At 40.5% G+C, this 21,044-nt stretch overlaps 1 protein-coding gene across 2 annotated transcripts in view; it reads right to left on the bottom strand.

Moving 5' to 3' along the window:
• Positions 1 to 8,186, bottom strand: part of MIS18BP1 (MIS18 binding protein 1) — a 53,078-nt gene extending 44,892 nt beyond the window's left edge. Inside the window, exons 1-2 of one of the 2 annotated variants that reach the window (XM_003263749.2) lie at positions 7,791 to 8,186; positions 1,439 to 2,073 (exon numbers count right to left, since the gene is read on the bottom strand). In XM_003263749.2, coding sequence (XP_003263797.2) covers positions 1,439 to 1,982 — 544 coding nt within the window. In that variant the 5' untranslated portion in view covers positions 1,983 to 2,073; positions 7,791 to 8,186. Of the gene's footprint in view, positions 1 to 1,438; positions 2,139 to 7,790 lie in introns of those variants that run through there. The other variant, XM_030813901.1, reaches the window with a different exon arrangement.
• Positions 8,187 to 21,044: the final 12,858 nt, after the last annotated feature.

Consider the following 21,044-nt stretch of genomic DNA (forward strand, 5'->3'; position numbering starts at 1 on the left):
TTCCTCACCATCTTCTCAGTGGCCTTTCTACTCTTTTCTTTTTTCTTTCTTTTTTTTTTTTTTTTGAGATGGCGTTTTGCTCTTGTTGCCCAGGCTGGAGTGCAATGGCATGATCTTAGCTCACCACAACCTCCGCCTCCCAGGTTCAAGCGATTCTCCTGCCTCAGCCTCCCGAGTAGCTGGGATTACAGGCATGCGCCACCAACCCCGGCTAATTTTGTATTTTTAGTAGAGACGGGGTTTCTCCACATTGATCAGGCTGGTCTTGAACCCCCGACCTCAGGTGATCCACTTGCCTCGGCCTCTCAAAGTGATGGGATTATGGGCATGAGCCACTGTGCCCAGCCGGCCTTTCTACGCTTTATTCTACTTTCCAAATGCTGGAGTACCCCAGGACCCAGCTCTTGAATGTTCCCTCTTTCTACACTTACTCCTTGATGACCTCATCTAATCTCATTGGTTTTAAAATACCATTTAGGTGCTAATGATTCCCCAATGTACTTTTCTCACCTTGATCACTTCTCTAAATTCCAAATGGTTTTTTCCAACACCCTAATACCTAAACTTAGATTTTTAATAGAGGTTATCAAAATTAACATTACAAAATCTTAGTTAATGAGCCCGCACTCCATTCCTCCTTCAGTCTGTCCTAGAGTCCAGCCATTTACTATCTGCACATTTACTATTGGCACTACTAAAACCTGAACCAAGCCAACACTGGCTGTCATGTGGCTTGCCGCAGTAACTGTATTTCAGAACAGCCAGAGTGATATTTTAAAAACGTAAGTCATTGTACACAATGGTTAATTAAAAAACAACAACAAAAAACCCTCAGAAGTCAGATCTTGTCATTCACATGCTCAAAACCCTCCAGTGGCTTACTCTGCTCACAGTAAAAGCCAAAACTCTTATATTTACTTGCAAGGCCCTTATATTATCTGACCCACTCTTATTTATCCCTTCCTCCTGAGCTCTATCTACTCACTCCATGACACACTAACTTCATAGCTAGTCCTTCAACATGTCAGGCATGCTATTTCAAGGTGTTTGTAACAGCTGCCTAGATCATCCTTCCCCATTCCTCAAGATACATGTATCTATCATCTCATTCAATTTTGTGGGCTCAAATTCCCAAATTCAAATTACTGAAGATTCCTCTGACCACCCCACTGAAAATTACATCCCCCTCCAACTCTTCCCATCATCCTAATTCTGCTTTTTCTTCTTTTTCCTCTTTCCACTTTTCCTCTTCTACTATGCCATAAAAATTACTTATTTAATATGTTAATTATGTCTTCCCACCACGTGAATGTGAGCTACACAAAGGCAAGAATTTTTGACCATTCTGTTCACTGCTACATTCTGAGCACCTAAAACAGTGTCTGAAACATTAAACACTTAAGACATTACAACTTTTTAGCTAACACATAAAACTAACCTCTTAGTGAACTATCATCTGACTGGAATGATTTGTTGTTTTCCTTTTCTTCACATAGGTAGGTATGCTGAAATATTTTTTTTTCAACTCTGTTAGGAGTGAAGGTTTCATTATTTCCACTTTTCTGTGGTTCCAACAAACTACTGTTTCTTGATGGCTGTTCTTGCTTGTCGCGCAGTACTTTTTCTTTCATTCTTTGAAATATTTTTCCTGGTGATTCATAGTTTGCTTTATTTTTTAATCCATCCTTGTTGGGCTTTACAGCACTGATATCAAGAGAACTGTTAGAGGTAGTAGCCTCTGCTAGCATCGTTGACTGAAATATATTTTTATTGTTAGAAGTGGTCATTTTTAGGAACTGATTCTTTTTATGGTCATTCAATTTTATAGAGGAGTTCTGATATTTCACCAAATCTTTTACAGGAGTAAGTGTGCCTGAAGGAATGCTGTCAAAAAAGATTGCATCCATGGGTAGATTTCTCCTTTGAGAAGATGTCTCTGGAGGTAAGTAAATTCTTGAATGTTTCAAAGGTGTTGCAATCATCTTGACGAGAGAATAGCAACCAAGTTCTGCCGACAGAAAATTCACTTAAGCACAATTTTCAGATAGAACTTCAGAAGGGATCCACAGAAACCTGTAGTTCAATGTAAAACCAGCCTTTATCATGCTTTGGTGCAGAAAATGTTTAAAGTTTATTTGGTTTCCGCAACATTATACTACTTACAATGTTTAACTGGCTCATAACAATACTAGATAATCTATAGCTCACAAATCAGACTAAGAGTTTATTTTTGTTAAAGTCTCCTTAACAGAAGAGCTGGGTGTGATGGTGCACATGCCTGTAGTCCTCGCCACTTGGGAGGCTGAGCAGGGAGGATCACTTGAGCCTGGGAGGTCAAGGCTGCAGTGAGACATGATTGTGCCACTGCACTCCAGCCTGGTTGACAGAGCAAGACCTTATCTCAAAATAAAATAAAATAAAATAAAATAAAATAAAATAAAATAAAACAAAATAAAAGATACATGCATATGGCACTACATTAGGGTACAAAAGATAAAGTTCCACAAATATAATTTTCCCTTTAGGCAGTTAAATTTTAAGGCAGCAACTACAAGATCTATTCTAATAAAAGCTAAAAAAACCCTATTCAGTTATTTAATAATATCGAATCCTGATTTTTTATGCGCCAGAGCATTTACATTTTAAGGTCTTAGTTGAAAAATCCTCAAATAAATGGTAAATTGTTTTCATTCTGATTTTTTTTAATGTAGTGCTATTTAGAATTTTTAACAGAAATACTGTACTTGAGTTTACGTAGTTTTAGCTTTGTTTCTTTTGTTCTTTTTTTTTTTTTTTGAGACAGAGTTTCCCTCTTGTTGCCCAGGCTGGAGTGCAACGGCAGGATCTGAGCTCACCACAACCTCCGCCTCCCAGGTTCAAGCAATTCTCCTGCCTCAGGCTCCCGAGTAGCTGGAATTATATATGCACCACCACACCCGGCTAATTTTGTATTTTTACTAGAGATGGGGTTTCTCCCTGTTGGTCAGGCTGGTCTCAAACTCCTGACCTCAGGTGATCCACCCGTCTTGGCCTCCCAAAGTGCTGGGATTACAGGTGTGAGCCACCGCGCCCGGCTGCAACTTGTTTCTTATGTATAAATTTTATTATTCAAACCTAGAAATTAAGGTTCTAGGTAAGGAAGCATATAGTTGCATTAACTAATATTTGGTAAATAAATAAAATATTTCAATCCAAGGAGGCTGGAACTTACTAGTCTAGATTTACAGCATCTCTTTTAGCTGAATTTATAACTATTCCAATTAGTTAACATCATATAAACATAAAAAAAACCTATCACAGAAAATTCTAACACAGCCAGACCAAAAAATATCAAGTATCTTTATCTACAGCAACTTCTGTGAGAAATAAGCAATTAATATACAAAGTATTATTTAATCCAATAATTTAGGATAATAGAGAAAAAAAAGAAGGAAAATATTCCTAAATTACAACAGCCAACAAAGAAGGGTATCTTGGGAGTCTGGAGCTCCTAAAAACCACTGTAATTCTTCCACAGCATATGAATCCTGCAAATACATATTAATGCATGCATGTATATGTTTATGATGTGCTAGTTCCAGGGGTTCTGTACTGCAAGTTATAATATTAGCCGTTCACTTCATTTGTTTTATTTTTGAGACAGTGTCTCTGTCACCCAGGCTGGACTGCAGTGGTGTGATCAGGGCTCCCTGTAACCTTGAAATCCTGGGCTCAAGCAATCCTTCTACCTCAGCTTCCAGAGTAGCTGGGACCACAAGTGTGTGCCACTGCACCTCAGCTATGTTTTTTTTTTTTTTTTGCTTATTTGTTTGTTTGTTTCTGAGAGGGAGTCTCGCTGTGTCGCCCAGGCTGGAGTGCAGCGATGCGATCTTGACTCACTGCAATCTCCACCTCATGGGTTCAAGCAATTCTCCTGTCTTAGCTTCCCAAGTAGCTGGGATCATAGGCGCATGCCACCACGCCCGGCTAATTTTTGTATTTTTAGCAGAGACGGGGTTTCACCATTGGTCAGGCTGGTCTCTAACTCCTGACCTCAGGTGATCCACTTGCCTCAGCCTCCCAAAGTACTGGGATTACAGGCATGAGCCACCTGAGTTATGTTTTTTTACATTTTTTTGTAGACACAGGGTTTCCCTATGTTGCCCAGGCTGGTCTCAAATTCCTGGGCTCAAGTGATCCTTCTGATTTGGCCTCCCACAAGTGTTGGGAATACAGGAGTGAGCCACCGTGTCTGGCTTGGCTGTTCATTTCAAAGAAAGGTAATAAAGCTATACAATCTCTCAAAATCAAAAATGAATAAACTCCGCTGAGCACGGTGGCTGACGCCTGTAATCCCAGCACTTTGGGAGGCCAAGGCAGAAGGAACACTTGAGGTCAGGGGTTCAAGACCAGCCTGGCCAACATGGTGAAACCCCGTCTTTACTAAAAACGCAAAAATTAGCCGGATGTAGTGGCACATGCCTGTAGTCCCAGCTACTACTCAGGAGGCTGAGGCAGGAGAATCACTTGAACCTGGGAGGCGGAGGTTGCAGTGAGCTGAAATTGCACCACCACTGCACTCCAGCCTAGGCAACAGAGTGACATTCCGTCTCAAAAATAATAATAATAATAATAATAATAATAATAATAATAATAAACTGGGAAACTGCAAAGCAAAACGACAAAGAATATTCAGGTTTACACAATCTCAATTCCTCGGAGCCTAATGAAATGCTAAACAGAAACTAAAAAATGCAAATAAGCCAGCAGCACTGAAAACAGAACCAATCTGTAATAGACATGCAGAACTGTCTTCATTTAAAGTCAAATAACTGTGGTCACATTGAAAGGCTCCAAGAACCAAAACAGAGGTTTCTGTTTCCTAATGTCCCTGCCCCCAATTCAGGCAAGTAGTACGATAAAGGTGAGTAGCCAAGATTCTGAAAAATCCTCAAATTCCACTTCCCCTCCCAAAGACACAGAAAGTTGCTCTAGGAGACCTTTTTCCCACCATGTGATAAATAGCAACTCAATATAAGCCAAAAAAAAAAGCAGCCAGTATTTGCCAGTGGTTTGTTAAAAATAGAATGCAGAGAAAAAAATCGTCTACAATTTCCTCTGACCACAGACGCTTTGCAGAATAGATAAAGAAGAAAAACCACCGGGTCTAGATAATCCAGGACAGATCTGAAGCTCCATTTCCTTCCTAGTCAAAAGAGCAAAACAAAGAAATCAGCCTCTGATGAAACACAGACATTAGTGGAGATTTAGTAACTAGCATCCCTCAAGTGGAGGAAAGAATAGCCTGTCCTGAAGCCAAGCACATTTGTTGACCTAACAGATGGAGGTCACTAACAAGAAATTGTTAGTTCCTCTCAGACTGGAGAAAGTATGTTTCCGTTTTAACTGCTTAAAGTTGATTGGAAAAATCTAATCCTTAAAACTTATTCTAAAAACTGACAAATGTTGATGCACTAGGGAAAAAAAATTGTTTTCAACATAAAGACATGGGAATGGGAAAACCACTAGATGAAAGGGCTGGCCAGGACGGGCGTGGTGGCTCACGCCTGTAATCCCAGCACTTTGGGAGGCGAAGGCGGGCGAATCACGAGCTCAGGAGTTGGAGACCATCTTCGCTAACACGGTGAAAACTGGTCTCTACTAAAAATACAAAAAATTAGCCGGGCGTGGTGACACGCACCTGTATTCCCAGCTACTTGGGAGGCTGAGGCAGGAGAATGGAGTGAACCCGGGAGGCAGAGCTTGCAGTGAGCGGAGATCGCGCCACTGCACTCCAGCCTGGGCGACAGAGCAAAACACTGTCTCATAAAAAAAAAAAAAGGGCTGACCATAAGCATTTATAGTACAGTCATGCAATGCATAATGACATCAAACCACATATACAGTGGTCCCATAAGATTATTTTGGTGTACCTTTGTTTTTTAACTTATTTTTACTGTACCTTTTCTATATTTTGGTATGTTCAGATACACAAATACTTATGTGTTACAACTGCCAACAGTATTCAGTAAAGTTCATGCTGTACAGGTTTGAAGCCTAGGAGCAATAGGTTATAACATATAGCCGGGGTTTTTGTAAGTACACTCTATGATACTGGGACAATGACAAAAATTACCTGAGAATGTATTTCTCAGAACGTATCCCAGTCAGTTACAAGTGACACATATAAATACAGAACTGAAGCTAAACAATTATGTATATGATCCTGAATGTAACTACTCCTCCCATCGCAAAAAAACATGGAAAGTTCTCGTAAGAATTTACTGTAGTGGGAGCAGTAGTAATAACTATTACCATGGAATGGGTCAAAAATCCCAGAGCACACTAACCAAAACTGGGACATAGAATTAGGGGGAAAATAGAATTTTAAGTTAACAGGCAAATGATACACTTGAAAAAAATACTCAGCACATATGACAAACGGCTAATTTAAATAACCTTTAAAGAGAACTAATAAATCACCTTTAAAAAATGTGCAAAACAGAAAATGGTCATGGGACAGGAAAGGCAATTAATAGAATACAAAAGACCAATAAACTAGATAAGTGACACCTGATTTTACTAATAAATGGAGATGCAAATTAAAATAGTGAGATTTCTTTCTCATATCACATTGGTAAATATTAATTCAAAATGCAAGTCTGCAGACTATTGACACGGAAATTCCACTTCTAACTTGTTTTTTCCTATAGAAACATCTGCATAAGAATGCAAATACATATGTATCATAATTGCCAATATTTACTGCATATTTACATGCCAGTCACTATATAATCTAACAGCAACTCTAAAGATTTAAGTACTGTTATTACTCCCAATTTGAAAAAAGAGAAATTAAGGTATAAGGTGGTTAAGTAACCTGCCCAAGGTCACTTGACAATAAGTGAGAAAGAGGAACGATTCTACCCGACTCCATAGCTTAAGTTATTTACCAACAGGCAACAGTCTACACATCGATTAGGGAAGTTCATGCTGCAGTACCTGAAGCATAAAATGATATTAAATAACCCAGATGTCTACCAATAAAGGACAAAATAAATTCCGCCACATCCATACAATTTATGTATTCAATAAGAAGATATATATGTACTTACACGGAAAAATATCCAAGAAATATTAAATTGAAAAAGAAAGTAACAACATATAATTGCATTTGTGTAAAAAAATTTTTAAATAAATAAAACACATATAGGCATAGAGAAAAACTCTAGAAGCAGTGAACCAAATTGTAAACAGTGTTTATCTTTGAAGGGCAGGATGAAGTGGCCTATCATTTTCTTGAACTCCTGAGCTCAAATGATCCACCCGCCTCGGCCTCCCAAAGTGTGGGATCACAGGCGTGAGCCACCGCGCCCATTTTCTAAATAATTTTATTAACATCTAAAGATGTCTGTAACAAGTATCCAATTTAACCAGAAGAAAACATAAGCTGAATGCTCAATTGCTTCTATAGCCCTGTGGGTCCTGGGGTCCCAAGGGGAAGAGTTGCGTACTGAGGAATACAATTTTCTCACTTGGTATTCTAAAAAAAAAAAATACATATATTTTAGAACAAAGAGCTACGCTCACCATCGAAATAAATTTGAGCAATCGTGTTCTACTCTGTTAACTACAGTAGACACGCAACAAGTAAACATCGAGTGCGAAGCTGTAAAATCGGTACCAAAGCCAGAAATCTACAAAAAAAAAATAAATAAAACCGCGTGAGCCGAGATGTTTAAAGGGTAGGACGCCCACCATCGGCGGGGACCCGCGGCAGGAGGTTAGCGGAGGGCGCGGGGAGGACGTACCTTGGGTGAAGAGCCTGGCAGGGAGATACTACCGCAGTCCCAGCTCGGCTCCGCGCGGAGGGAGGGCCGGAAGCCGCCGGGCTCGCGCCTCAGGCCCACTGTGGACCCTGCCTGCGGCGGCCGGGCCCCAAGCGACGCTTACCTCCTCCGCGAGGTTCTCCAACACACACACTTCCGCAATTCAAATTTGAAGAGCCCGCCCTCCAGCCAGCCCGGGATTGACGCGCTCGGGAATTGCGCCACCGTGCGTCATACAGGGACGCAAGAAAGGTGCAGGCTGCCTCCGCACTCCGTGGACGGTGGTGTGTCCACAAAAAGTAGGCGACCCTAAGCTGTCACAGGCAGGGGGTGAGCTCCTCTAGTTGTCTTCAAAGTTCGTTTCGTCTTCGTAGGGCACACGCCCACCCTGAATCCCGCCATTCCTCTCGTGAAGCTCTGCCGGGGCAAGGCTGACGTCGGACGCCGTGGGCCGCGAGCGCGCCCCAGCGCTACTGCGGCTAAGTTTGGCCCTTCCTGGCTGCCGTCCTCCCCTGCAGGCTGTGCGCAGTAGCGGCTGTTACCCCTCCTTTCCGTCTGAGGAAAACAGCGTGCTCGGTGGGTTTGAGAGGACTTATGTTTTTCTGCCCTCCATATTTGAGGCGGAGAAAGAACATTTTGTTCTTGAGGTGATGATGAATTGAATGTAAAATTACGCACAAAGTGGGATGTTTAGTTTGAACTATTCCCGCAGGAAGTATGATTTTTTGGGCGTGGGGGTCAGGGTCTCGGTCTGTCGCCCAGGCCTGAGTGCAGTGGCGCAATAATGACTCACTGCACTCTGGAACTCCAAGGGCTCTTCCCACCTCAGCCTCCGAGTAGCTGGAACTACAGGCGCGCGCGACCATGCTTGGCTGAGTTTTATTTTGTATAGAAGAGGTCCCACCAGGTTGCCCAGGCTAGTCTGGAACTCCTGGGTTCAAGCGATCCTCCCATCTTGGCTTCCCAAAGTGCTAGGATTACAGGCAAGCAACCGCGCCGGGCCAGGAAGTGATTTTTTTTTTTTTTTTAATCACCTCACATTCTAGAAACGTTAATCTCGACAACTCTTGGTTGCTGTATGCAGCTTGTGACGGCGGCCCCCAGACTGCTTCCCGCCTTAGACTACACCCAGTGAATCTCCGCTCTAACCACCGCGGAGTAGCTGGGTGTATCCTTCACCTTGTGTAGGGCACATTGGTTCAGTCTTGTAAGTAGAGAAGGGGAAGCCAGGGTAGTAAGGTGTGTTCTTAGTCCTGAACCCTGTCCAACTCCAGTCCTGCATGAAGTCTGTCCTCTTCCCCCCATCCGCATTTGTGACAAGAGAGCTTCTTTTTATTTTATACTTCCATCTAAGAAAATTAGTCAACTTCCTCGTCACATACCACATTTCCCCCATTAAGAGGCTTTACTGAAAAGGTGGTAATGGATTGATTGTTTTAAAGTGACTTTTGCAATCCCTTCTAAATCCTGCATGTACTAAATTTTGTACAAAGTGAATAATCAAAATCCAAAATATAAATTTAAAACATCCACATGAATGCAAATAAGGAAAAACAGTTGGAGGTAGGGGGAAAGGAAACAAACTTACCTGGGTAAAATGAAGTTTCTTTCTTGTACAACGTAATGAGAAAATGGTTGGACATGGATTTGCACTCGTTTTGTGGGAAAAACCCGCCTTAAAACAGGTTAAATGGCATGTATGAAATATACTTACTTTGATAGAGGAAGTTTGAAGGGATGGTCATTCAGATTTTAAAACACCTGAAATTGAGGTATAAGAGGTTTCTGTGCCCGATGAAGATGGCCATGGCTCACACACTTAGACAAAATAGGAACCCTGAAGTATTAACGGCAGGCACTCAGAAATGCACACTTTTTTTTAATTAGCCACTTCTCATGTAAGAAGGAAGTAGTATGTAGTATGTAGCATGCCCCAACGTGAATGGCCACAGGAATTTACATAAGATGACTAGTAATTTTCCAAGCAAAATTGGATTAAACAGTTTGTGGATAAAAAAGTGTGATGAGAAGGCCTAGAGGCCAAGGGACAGTACATCTGTCCCTTAATGGCAACATGCTGTAACCGCCCAAGGGGTTAACCTTGCGTGCTGCCTAGACAGCCGATTCATCAAGACAAGGGAATTGCAATGGAGAAAGTAATTGACGCAGAGCCCGCTCTGCGGGAGACTAGTGTTTATTATTACTCAAATCAGTCTTCCCTGAGCTTTTGGGGATCAGCGTTTTTGAGGATAATTTGGTGGGGGGAACCCAGTGAACTAGAGTGCTGATTGGTCAGGGATGAAATCATAGGGAGTAGAAGCTGTCTTCTTGCGCTGAGTCAGTTTCTGGTTTGGGGAGTCACAAAATCAGATGAGCCAGTTTATTGATCTGGGTGGTGCCAGCTGATGCCCTAAGTGCTGGGTCTGAAAAATATCTCAAGCACTGATCTTAGGAGTAGTTTAAGGAGGGGCAGAATCTTGTAGCCTCCAGCTGTGTGACTCCTAAACCATAATTTCTAATATTGTGGCTAATGTTAGTTCTACAAAGGCAATCTAGTCTCCAGGCAAGAAGGAGGTCTGCTTTGGGTAAGGGCTATTACTGTCATTGTTTAAACTGTAAACTACAAACTAAGTTTCTCCCAAGCTTAGTTCAACCCACACTCAGGAATGAACAAGGACAGCTTGGAGGTTAGAAGCAAGATGGAGTCAGTTAAGTTATATTTCTTTCACTGTCTCAGTCATAATTTTGCAAAGGCAGTTTCAGTGCTGCCCAGGGTTGGCCCTCCTTTAAGTTTTTGTCTGCTCGGAGGGGAGACCGTAATGAGAAAATGGTTGGACATGGATTTGCAGTTCACAGCTACCTGGGATAATCTGTCCCATCCTAGGCGTATACCTCATGGGAACACATGCGGACCCATGTAGGGTGCAAAAAAACGGACATGAAAGGAAGAGGCAGAAAGCTTCACACTGTGTGCGAGTTGCTACCAAGGCATCTGGGCATGCTTAGCCTGGAAGAATATTCCCAGGACCGTGAAAAGTTGTAGCAGGACTACTAACTGACCATATGGCACTTTTGGAGAAAGTAGAAAAACGCTGTTTCATCAAGGCCGAGGGTTCTCAAGCAGGAAAAGTTTTGCCCCCCTTGGGACAATTGGCAATGTCTGGAGACATTTATAAATGTCACAATTAGGGAGGGTACCAGTGGCATCTTGTGGGTAGAGGACAGATATACTACTAAAAGTCATAGTGTAATGGTGGGGAGGTCAGCCCCCCCAACATTACAAAGGATTAACTATTTTAAAATGTCAGCAGTGCCATGGTTGAGAAATTCTACTCTTGGCAGATATAGCCCTGAAACAGGATTTCAGCCCCCTCGCAGTCTCTTAGCTGGGTGCCATTATGTAAGGCACAAAGTAAAAGCACTACTCCCCTGTGTAGGCTACAGGAGGGAGTCACTGAGGAAGTTATCCAGGTTTTGTGAGAGGAGGAACCTTCAGTGAAAAAGGCTGCCAAGGAAATTGCTATGTGATGGAGACAATATACAAACACATAATCATATTACAAACTGTGATAAGTGTTACGAGGATATATCAGTTCAGATCACCCAGGAAGCTGATGCCAAATTGGAATTAGGATTATTGGGAAATAGGTCCTGTGAAAGACTAAGGGGGAGGAAGAAGAACTGGACCTGGTAAATCTTCAGATCTTGATACAGATCTCACATTTGTAAAAGGAAAGATTGATGAAAGTGGAACTGGGTAGGTGCAGTCTAAGAATGCAGTAGAGATTTGACAGAGTCCTGGCTGATTCAATAGGAAGATTTGGGGTTGCCCGTCAGAGAAGTCCTGCAGTGGGCAGGCATGGCCAGGCCCTGATATTTGCCAGACTGGAGGCTGCCTGGGAAGAACATGGCCTTGGCACAAAGGCTTTAACAGATCTTAAAGGCTTTGCAGCCAGAGGCTGTCAGCTAACTGCACTCCTCACAGCTCCGTGACTTTTTTTTTTTTTTTTTTTTTACGAAAGATCGGAATTGCATGTTTCCGTGCCTGCCACAGAAGAATAATTAAAAGAGTGTAGCAGCAGGATTTTATTTTCAGGGGCTTTCCATTTTATTTTTTGCAACCCACAGTAAGAAATATTGTACATTGTAACCTAATAAATACACAAAACTCGATTAAATAAAACAAAAAGCTTTAAAAGCATTACTTAACATTACTCTGCAGTGCGTGCTGTTATTTTCTGTTTCCTCTTTAAAAAAACTGCCTGTGGTGTATGATTGTAATACAATATGAACATTTTCATGTTTCAGCATGGTCAGGGCTTTTAATTAAAAAAAATAAGGTAAAATTCATTTAAAATAACCATTTTAAAGTGTACAATTCAATGACATTTAATGCATTCACAATGTTCTGCAACCACCACCTATAAAACATTTTTTATCATCCTAAAAGGAAATCTCATACCCCTTAAGCAGTCACTCCCACTTATCCCCTCCCCACAGTCCTAGGCAACCACCAATCTTCTTCCTGTTTCTGTGAATTTACCTATTTGGATATTTCATATAAATGGAATCATGCAATATTACAATATGGACCTTTTATGTATAGCTTCCTTCACAGTTTTTTTCTGAGGTTTATATACCTCAAACATTGTACATTGTAGATCAGTACTATATTCTTTTTTATGGCGAAACAGTATTCCATATTTTGTGTGTGTGTGTGTGTATACCGCATTTTATTTATCTGTTCCTCCATTTACATTTGGGTTGTTTCCACCTAAATCTATACTACCTTTAGTTTGGATTGATACCAACTTAGTTTCAATAGCATACAAAAACTCTGCCCCTAAACATCTAAGGCCTCTCGTGTATGTTTCTATTATTACCGATTCCATCTATATACATTGTGTGTTCATTAACATAGATTTGTGATTATTTTATGCACTTGTCTTTTAAATCATATAAAAAAAGGGGAACTACACACCAAAAACATAGTCATCCTGGCTTTTGTATTTCCTGACGTAGTTATATTTATCTAACTTCTTGATTTCTTCTTAGAGCTTTTAGTTACTGTCAGTTTTCTTCATTTAAGCCTGAAGAACTCCCTTTAGTATTTCTTATAGTGTAGGTCTACTTGTGATAAACTCCTTAAGCTTTTATTTACATGCTAACGTCTTAATTTCTCCATTATTTTTGAAGGACACTTTGCTGAATATAGAATTCTTGGTAGATAGTCTTTTTCTTTCAGCACTTTGACTATGTTATCCCACTGCCTTCTTGCCTACATAGTTTCTGATGAGAAATCAGACGTTCTTATTATTGAGAATCACTTGTGTGTGACAAATCTCTCCTCTCCCTACTTTTAAGATTTTTTTTTTGTCTTTGTCTTTTGACAATTTGATTATAATGTTTCTCAGTGTGGAACTGTTTATATTTATCCTTCTTGGAGTTTGTTGAGATTCTTGGGTGCATAGGTTCCTGTCTTTTACCAAATCTGGGCAGCTTTTAGTTATTTCTTCAACATTTTTTTCCACTGTTTTATTTTTCTTCTCCTCTGGGACTCCTGTAATGTGTATGGTGGTACTCTTGATTATTCCCATAGATTTTTAAAGACTCCAATAATTATTCTTCATTTTTTTCTTTTTTTTTTTTTGAGATGGAGTCTGGTTCTGTCACCCAGGCTGACAGGCAGAATTATGACTCACTGCCTCATGAACTCCTGGGCTCAAGAGGTCTTTCCACCTCAGCCTCCCGAGTAGCTCAAACTATAGACACCTACCACTATACCCAGCTAACATTTTTTTTTTTTAATTTTTGTAAAGATGGAGTCTTACTATGTTGCCCCGGCTGGTCTTGAACTCCTGGGCTCAAGTGATTCTCCTGTCTCAGCCTCCCACAGTGCTGAGCTTACACATGTGAGCCACCGCGCCTGGTCATTCTTTTTTCTTTATACTCCTCAGTCTGGATAATTTTGATTTTGGTCAACAGTTGCAAGTTCACTCATTCTTTATTCTGCCTGCTCAAATCTGCTATTGCAACCCTCTAGTGAATTTTCCTTTCAGTTATTGTATTTTTCAGCTTCACAGTTTCTACTTGGTTTCTTTTCATAATTTCTATCTTTGTTGATATTTTCTATTGTTAAGACATCATTCTTCTGGTTTCCTTTAACTCTTTGTCTATGGTTTCCTTTACCTCTCTGAACATATTTAAGATAGTTGATTTTAAATTTTTGTCTAATATGTTCAGTGTTTGTGCTTCCTTAGGGAGAGCTTATATTAATTTCTCCTATAAATACTTTCTAGTACTTTCTAGTTTCTTTGCATGCTTCGTAATGTTTTTGCTGGAAACCGGACATTTGAATATTAAAATATGCTAACTCTGGACATCAGATTCTTCTCTGTTCTTAGGATTTGTTGTTGTTGTTACTTCCTGTAAAATATAGTTGTTTGCTTGTTTAGTGACTTTTCTATATGATCTTTGTAAAGTCTGTATTCTTTGTCCTGTGTGGTCTCTGATGTCTCTGTTCCTTTAGCTTGTGTTCAGGGGTGCTTTGATAGATATTTTCCTGATCACCAGGAGCTATACTAGAATAGAATAAAGTAATAAAAGAAAAGAAAGAAATAACAACAACAACAAAAAACTCTCTTCCAACCTTTGAAGATTGGCTGTGTGTTAGAGCATGCTTTCAGTACTTAGCGAGGCCATTTATAACTCTGCCTAAGCCTTTACTCCCTACTTGTGCTGAGCCCAAAGATAAGCCAGAAGTAAAAGCTTAGGGTCTTTTTAGGTTGTTTTTGAACATGTATCCTGCCCTAGGCATATGCATAGCTTCTAAATTCCTGAGTATATGGAGACACTTTTGAATAATTTCCCAAAGAAACTCTACCCAGCTTTTCCTTGCAAGCTTTCACTGCATCTATTATTTGCCTCAATTGTAATTCTTTGCCCTAGGTGGCAGCATGTTGTCCATTTGTCTTACGATGTTTTTGAGGAATGTGTTCTGTGTAGCTGGTTTTTTTTCACGTTGAATAGGTTTCAAGTTATGTAAAACAAAGTCAGGTGCCTTCTGTCATTCTTTCAAGTAGTACTCTCTGATGGTAAATTTTATGTGTCAGTTTGACTGATTTCCAGATGTTTGGTTAAAGATTTTTTTCTTAGTTTGCCTGTGAGGGGTGTTCCTGGATGAGATTAATTTTTGAATTGGACTGAGTAAAGCAGATTGCTCTTCTCAACATGGATGAGCTTCATCCAATCTGTTGAAGGCCTTAATAGAATAAAAGGCTGAGTAAGAAAGAATTCTTTCTTTTGGCCAGAATATGTTTGAGCTAGGACTTTAGTCTTCTGCCTTTGGACTCATTCTTGGACTAGAACTTACAGCATTGGTTCTCCTGTTCCTCAGGCCTTCGTACTTGGTGATATGGTTTGGCTGTGTCCCCATCAAAATCTCATCTTGAATTGTATGGAATCCCCACATGTCATGGGAGGGACCTGGTGGGAGGTAATTGAATCATGGGGGCAGTTACCCCCATGCTTGTTCTTGTGATAGTGAGTTCTCATGAGAGCCAATGGTTTTATAAGGGCTCTTCTCACTTTTGCTCAGCACTTCTCCTTGCCACTGCCATGTGAAGAAGGATGTGTTTGCTTCCCATTCCACCATGATTGTAAGTTTCCTGAGGCCTCTCCAGCCATGCTGCTGTGAGTCAATTAAACCCCTTTCCTTTATAAATTACCCAGTTTTGGATATATCTTTATTAGCATTGTGAGAACAGACTAATACACTTGGACTGGAACTATACCATTGACTCTCCTGGGTCACTAGTTTACTGATGCAGATCTTGGATTTCTCAGCCTTCCATACTTCAGTGAGCCAATTCCTTATAGTAAATCAGTCTCTCTCTTTCTCTTTTATTTATTCTCCCTCTCTCTCTCTCTCTCTCTCTCTCATTCCCTCCCTTTCCTGTTGGCTGTGTTTCTCTGGAGAATCCAGACTAATACACTGCCAAGTAAGTTAGAACAGACAAACACAATTCTCTGAGCATGAGGTCTGTGCTCCCTCCACAACCAGGGACCAAGGTCCCACAATGGAAATGCGTGCTGACTTCAAGACTGCTGCCAAAGGTGCCGAGATGCTGAAGAAAGCAAGCTGAAAAATCCCGTTCTTCAGAAAGCAACATTTAATAGGACTTATGAACAGAAGCAATGTCTTGGGTGGGCATGAGATGGTGGATCCGTCTACCTGCCCTCCAGAAAATATCCTTTGTAAAGCAAGCTTTTAGGGTAAAGATTTGTGTAGCTTGTCATGCTTCAGACTTTCTTGTGAAACGTGACCACTTGGGAGATTAGATAAGCATCTTTATTTATGCTACAGGGATTGTTTCTTTGTGAGAAGTTTTCCATGTTACAGGCATTCTTAAAGACCTTGCTGCAGGAGTCATCATGGTCGTCATTGGCAGTTTCACTTCAAGGTGGCATCACTCTTGTCATGCAACAGGCTGTTTTCCTATGAGGGGGTCAATAAGGGCAATCAAAAATGCTGCAAAGATTTTGTACAAGAACATTTCCTCTTTTAAATTTTTTAATTGACAAACAGTTATTATACATGTTCATGGGGTACATGGTGATGTTTTTGTACATATAATGCATAGTGATCAGATCTGGTTAATTAGCCTATCCATGATCTCAAACATTTATCTTTTTCTGGTGTTGGAAACATTCAGTGTCTTTTTTTGCTGTTAGAAATTATATTTCTTTTTTTTTTCTTTTTTCTTTTTTTTCTGATACAGGGGCTCTGTCGCCCAAGCAAGAGTGCGGTAGCACAATCTCGGCTCACTGCAGTCTCTGCCTCCCAGGCTCAAAAGATCCATCCATCTCAGCCTCAGGATTAGCTGGGACAACAGGCACATACCGTCATGCCCAGGTAAATTTTGTATTTTTTGGTAGAGATGGGATTTCATCATGTTGCCTAGGCTGGTCTCTAATATCTAGGCTCAAGCAATCCACCCTCCTCAGCCTCCCAAAGTGCTGGGATTACAAGTGTGAGCCACCATGTGTGGCCTGAAATTATATTCTTATTAACTACAGTCATCCTACAGTGATATAGAACACTGGAACTTCTTATTCCTTTTTTTTTTTTTTTTGAGATGGAGTCTCGCTCTGTCGCCCAGGCTGGAGTGCAGTGGCGCAATCTCGGCTCACTGCGAGCTCCGCCTCCCGGGTTTACGCCATTCTCCTGCCTCAGCCTCTCCGAGTAGCTGGGACTACAGGCGCCCGCCACCACGCCCGGCTAATTTTTTTGTATTTTTAGTAGAGACGGGGTTTCACCGTGGTCTCGATCACCTGACCTCGTGATCCGCCCGCCTCGGCCTCCCAAAGTGCTGGGATTACAAGCGTGAGCCACCGCGCCCGGCCCTAGAACTTCTTATTCTTATCTAGCTGTAATTTTATAACCTTTTACACATCTCTCCTTATCCCTCCCTTCTCCCTATCATTCCCAGCCTCTAGTATCCTGTATTCTACTTTTTACTTCTATGAGATCAAATTTTTTAGCTTCCACATGTAAGTGAGAACGTGTGGTGTTTAATGGTTTGTTCCTGGCTTATTTTTCTTAACATAATGTCCTCCAGCTCCATCTATGTTGTTGCAAATGACAAAATTTCATTCTATTTTTATAGTTTAATAGTATTCCATTTGTATATACCATATTTTCTTTATCCATTCATTTGTTATTGAACCCCTAGGTGGATTCTAAATCTTGGCTATTGTGAATAGTGCTGTAACAAACGTGCAAGTACAGTTGTCTCTTAGATATACTAATTTCCTTTTATTTGGATAAATGCCCAGTAGTGGGACTGCTGGATGATATGGTACTTCTGTTTGTAGTTGTTTTAGGAACCTCCATAATATTTTCAATAGTGGCTCTACTAGTTTACATTTCCGCAAACAGTGTTTTAAGAGTTCCCTTTCCTCCACATCCGTGCCGGAATCTGTTATTTTTTGTCTTTTTGATGATAGCCATTCTAACTGGGGTGAAATAAAACCTCATTGTGCTTTTTATTTGCATTTCCCTGATGATTAGTGATGTCGGGCATTTTGTCATGCGTTTCTTGACTCTCTCTTTCTCTCTCTCTCTCTCTTTCTCTCTCACTCTTGTTCCTGCTCTGTTGCCCTGGCTGGAGTGCAGTTGCACAATCTCAGCACACTGCAGCCTCCACCTCCCAGGTTCAAACAATTATCCTGCCTCAGCCTCCCAAGTAGCTGGGACTACAGGTGCGTGTCACTATGCTTGGCTAATTTTTGTATTTTTTCCTAGAAGAGACTGGGTTTCACCATGTTGGCCAGGCTGGTTTTGAACTCCTGGCCTCAAGTGATCCGCCTGCCTTGGCCTCCCAAAGTGCTGGATTACAAAGTGTGAGCCACCATGCCCACCCTGCCATTTTTATGTATCTTTTAAGAAATGTCTGTTCAGATCATTTACTCATTTGAAAATCAGATTGTATTTTTGTGCTATTGAGGTGTTTGAGTTCCTTGTATATTCTGGATATTAATCACTTGTCACATGAGTCATTTGCAAATATTTTCTCTCATTTTCTGGTTTGTGTTTTCATTCTGTTGATTGCTTTTTAGTTATATATAATCTCATTTATTTATTTTTGCTTTTATTGCCTGTACTTTTGGGGGCTTATAAAATATTTTCCCAGACCAATGTTCTGAAGCAGTTCACCTATGTTTTCTTCTAGTAGTTTTATATTTTCAGGTCTTCCATTTATGTAATTGATCCATTTTGAGTAGATTTTTGTATAGGGTGAGAGATGAAGTCTAGTTTTATTCTTCTGCATATGGAGATGCAGCTTTCCCAAGACCATTTATCGAAGAGACTGTCCTTTCTCCCAATGAGTGTTCTTGGCATCTGTGTCAAAGATTAGTTGATTGTAGATTGTAGATATGTGAATTAATTTCTGGGTTCTCTATTCTTTTCCATTGGTCTATGTGTCTGTTTTTATGCCAGTACCTGCTGTTTTGGTTACTACAGCTTTGTAGTATATTTTACAGTCTGGTAGTGTGAAACCTCCAACTTTGTGCTCAGGATTGCTTTGTTTTTTGTGGTTCTATACAAATTTTAGGATTTCTTTTCTATTTCTGTGAAGAATGTCATTGATAGTTTGATGGAATCTGCAGATTGCTTTCGATAGTAAGTTGCTCCTTTTTTGATTTTTATTTTAATTATTTATTTATTTATTTATTTATTTATTTATTTATTTATTTTTTTGAGGTGGAGCCTTACTGTGTCACCCAGGCTGGAGTGCATTGGCACAATCATGGATCACTGCACCCTTGATCTCACAGTATAAGTTAACCCCCCAACCTCAGCTTCCTAAGTAGCTGGGACGATAGACGTATGCCACAGTGCCTGGCTAGTTTTTGTATTTTATTTTGGTAGAGACAGAGTTTTGCCATGTTGTCCAGGCTGGTCTGGAACTCCCAGCCTCAAGTGGTCTGCCCACTTTCTTGGTTCAGCATTTTCTTGGTTGCTGTAGACCTTTGGCTATTCTCCAGAGCCATCTTGACTCACTACAACCTCCGCCGCCTGGGTTCAAGTGATTCTCGTGCCTCAGCCACCCAAGTAGCTGGTACTACAGGTGTGCACCACCATGCCCAGCTAATTTTTGTATTTTTATAGAGACAGGGTTTTGCCATGTTGCCCAGGCTGGTCTCAGACTTCTGGCCTCAAGTCATCCCCCACCTTGGCCTTACAAAGTGCTGGAATTGCAGGCATGAACCACCGCGCCCAGCCCTAATTTTTTTTTTTTTAATCTCTAATATTGCCATTTAAAGAAAGTTGTATAAGCAAAATCATTATACCTTTAACCTTTTGAGATTGGCGCTTTTTCCCCCACTTAGTGTAATGCCCTTGCATCCAAGTTGTGTGTATCAATAGTTTTGATAGTTTCCTTTTATTTACAGATGTACACACAATTTGTTTAACCATTCATCTATTGATGGGCATTTTGATTATTTCCAATTATTTTTGCTATTGCAAATATAACTGTTATGAAAAATCATATGTAAGATTTTATGTGGACTTAAGTTTCATTTCTCTGGGATAAATGCCCAGGATGGCAATTTCTGGGTAACGTGAGAAGTATTTAGTGTTTTAAAAAAACTGTTAAATTATCTTCCAGAGTGGCTGTACCGTTTTGCATTCCCACCAGCAGCAGTATGTGAGTGATCCAGGTTGTTGACATTCTCACCAACATTTGAGTTTTAGAATGATCACTTTGACAGTGTGTGGAGAATTGATTAGAAGTGGATGGCATTCTAGATGAGAATTCTGTCTCAGAAATTTTTGTAGTTGTCATGGTGAGACATGATGACGGCCTAACCCAAACTCTGAAAGTGGGGATGGGCAGATTGGAGAGAAGTTAAGGGAATGAGTTGACAGAATTAAATGATCAATTTGATGTAGGACTTGGAAGAGGGAAATTTTTAAAGAAAACTTTGTTGTTTCTGATTTGGGCATTTTGGTGAATAATGGTACCATTTAGAGAAGTAGGTAATACTGGAAGAAGGGTTTGTCTGGGGTTAAGAAGATATGTTTAGTTTTAGGCTTGGTCATTTCGAATTTACTTTGTAATCCAAGAGGGACTGGCCAGTAGGCAGCATGCTACATAGGTCTGAAAATAGCATAGTCATTAAGGGAATGGATTTTAGAGTCATTTGAGACGGAGTCATTAAGGGATTCCAAATCTGAGTTCTTTCTCTTACTCTCTGTGTATCTATTGGCAAGTTACTTTACCTCCATTTTCTCATTAAATGAGATGGAATCATTGTGAGGCTTAAATAAGGCAACATGCATAAAACACTTAGCACATGTCAGGTACTTAGTATATGGTAGTTGTTGTTATTATTATTACAGATTTGCAATTTGGAAATATTAGTTTTTCTCTAATGTCAAATGCTGCCCAAAAGGCAAATGTAATAAAGGTTAAAGTATACTCTGTGGATTTAGCAATCATGGGGCCTTGGGGACAACAGGTTTGTAGGGCAGAAGCTTGGTTATGGTATCACAGTATAATCAAGAGGTGAGTGCCTAGAGACAAACAGAAAGATATTTGTTCCCCAAGAAATATGTAAAAGGAAGGAGAGAGAAAGAGGTTAGACCAGCTGGGACTAAGGAAATATTTGTCTCCAGAGTTGGAAAGACTTGACTTTGACTTAGCTGACATTATTTTTTTTCTTTGA

Source organism: Nomascus leucogenys, chromosome 1a, assembly GCF_006542625.1.
Source record: "Nomascus leucogenys isolate Asia chromosome 1a, Asia_NLE_v1, whole genome shotgun sequence".
NCBI classification, from domain to species: domain Eukaryota; kingdom Metazoa; phylum Chordata; class Mammalia; order Primates; family Hylobatidae; genus Nomascus; species Nomascus leucogenys.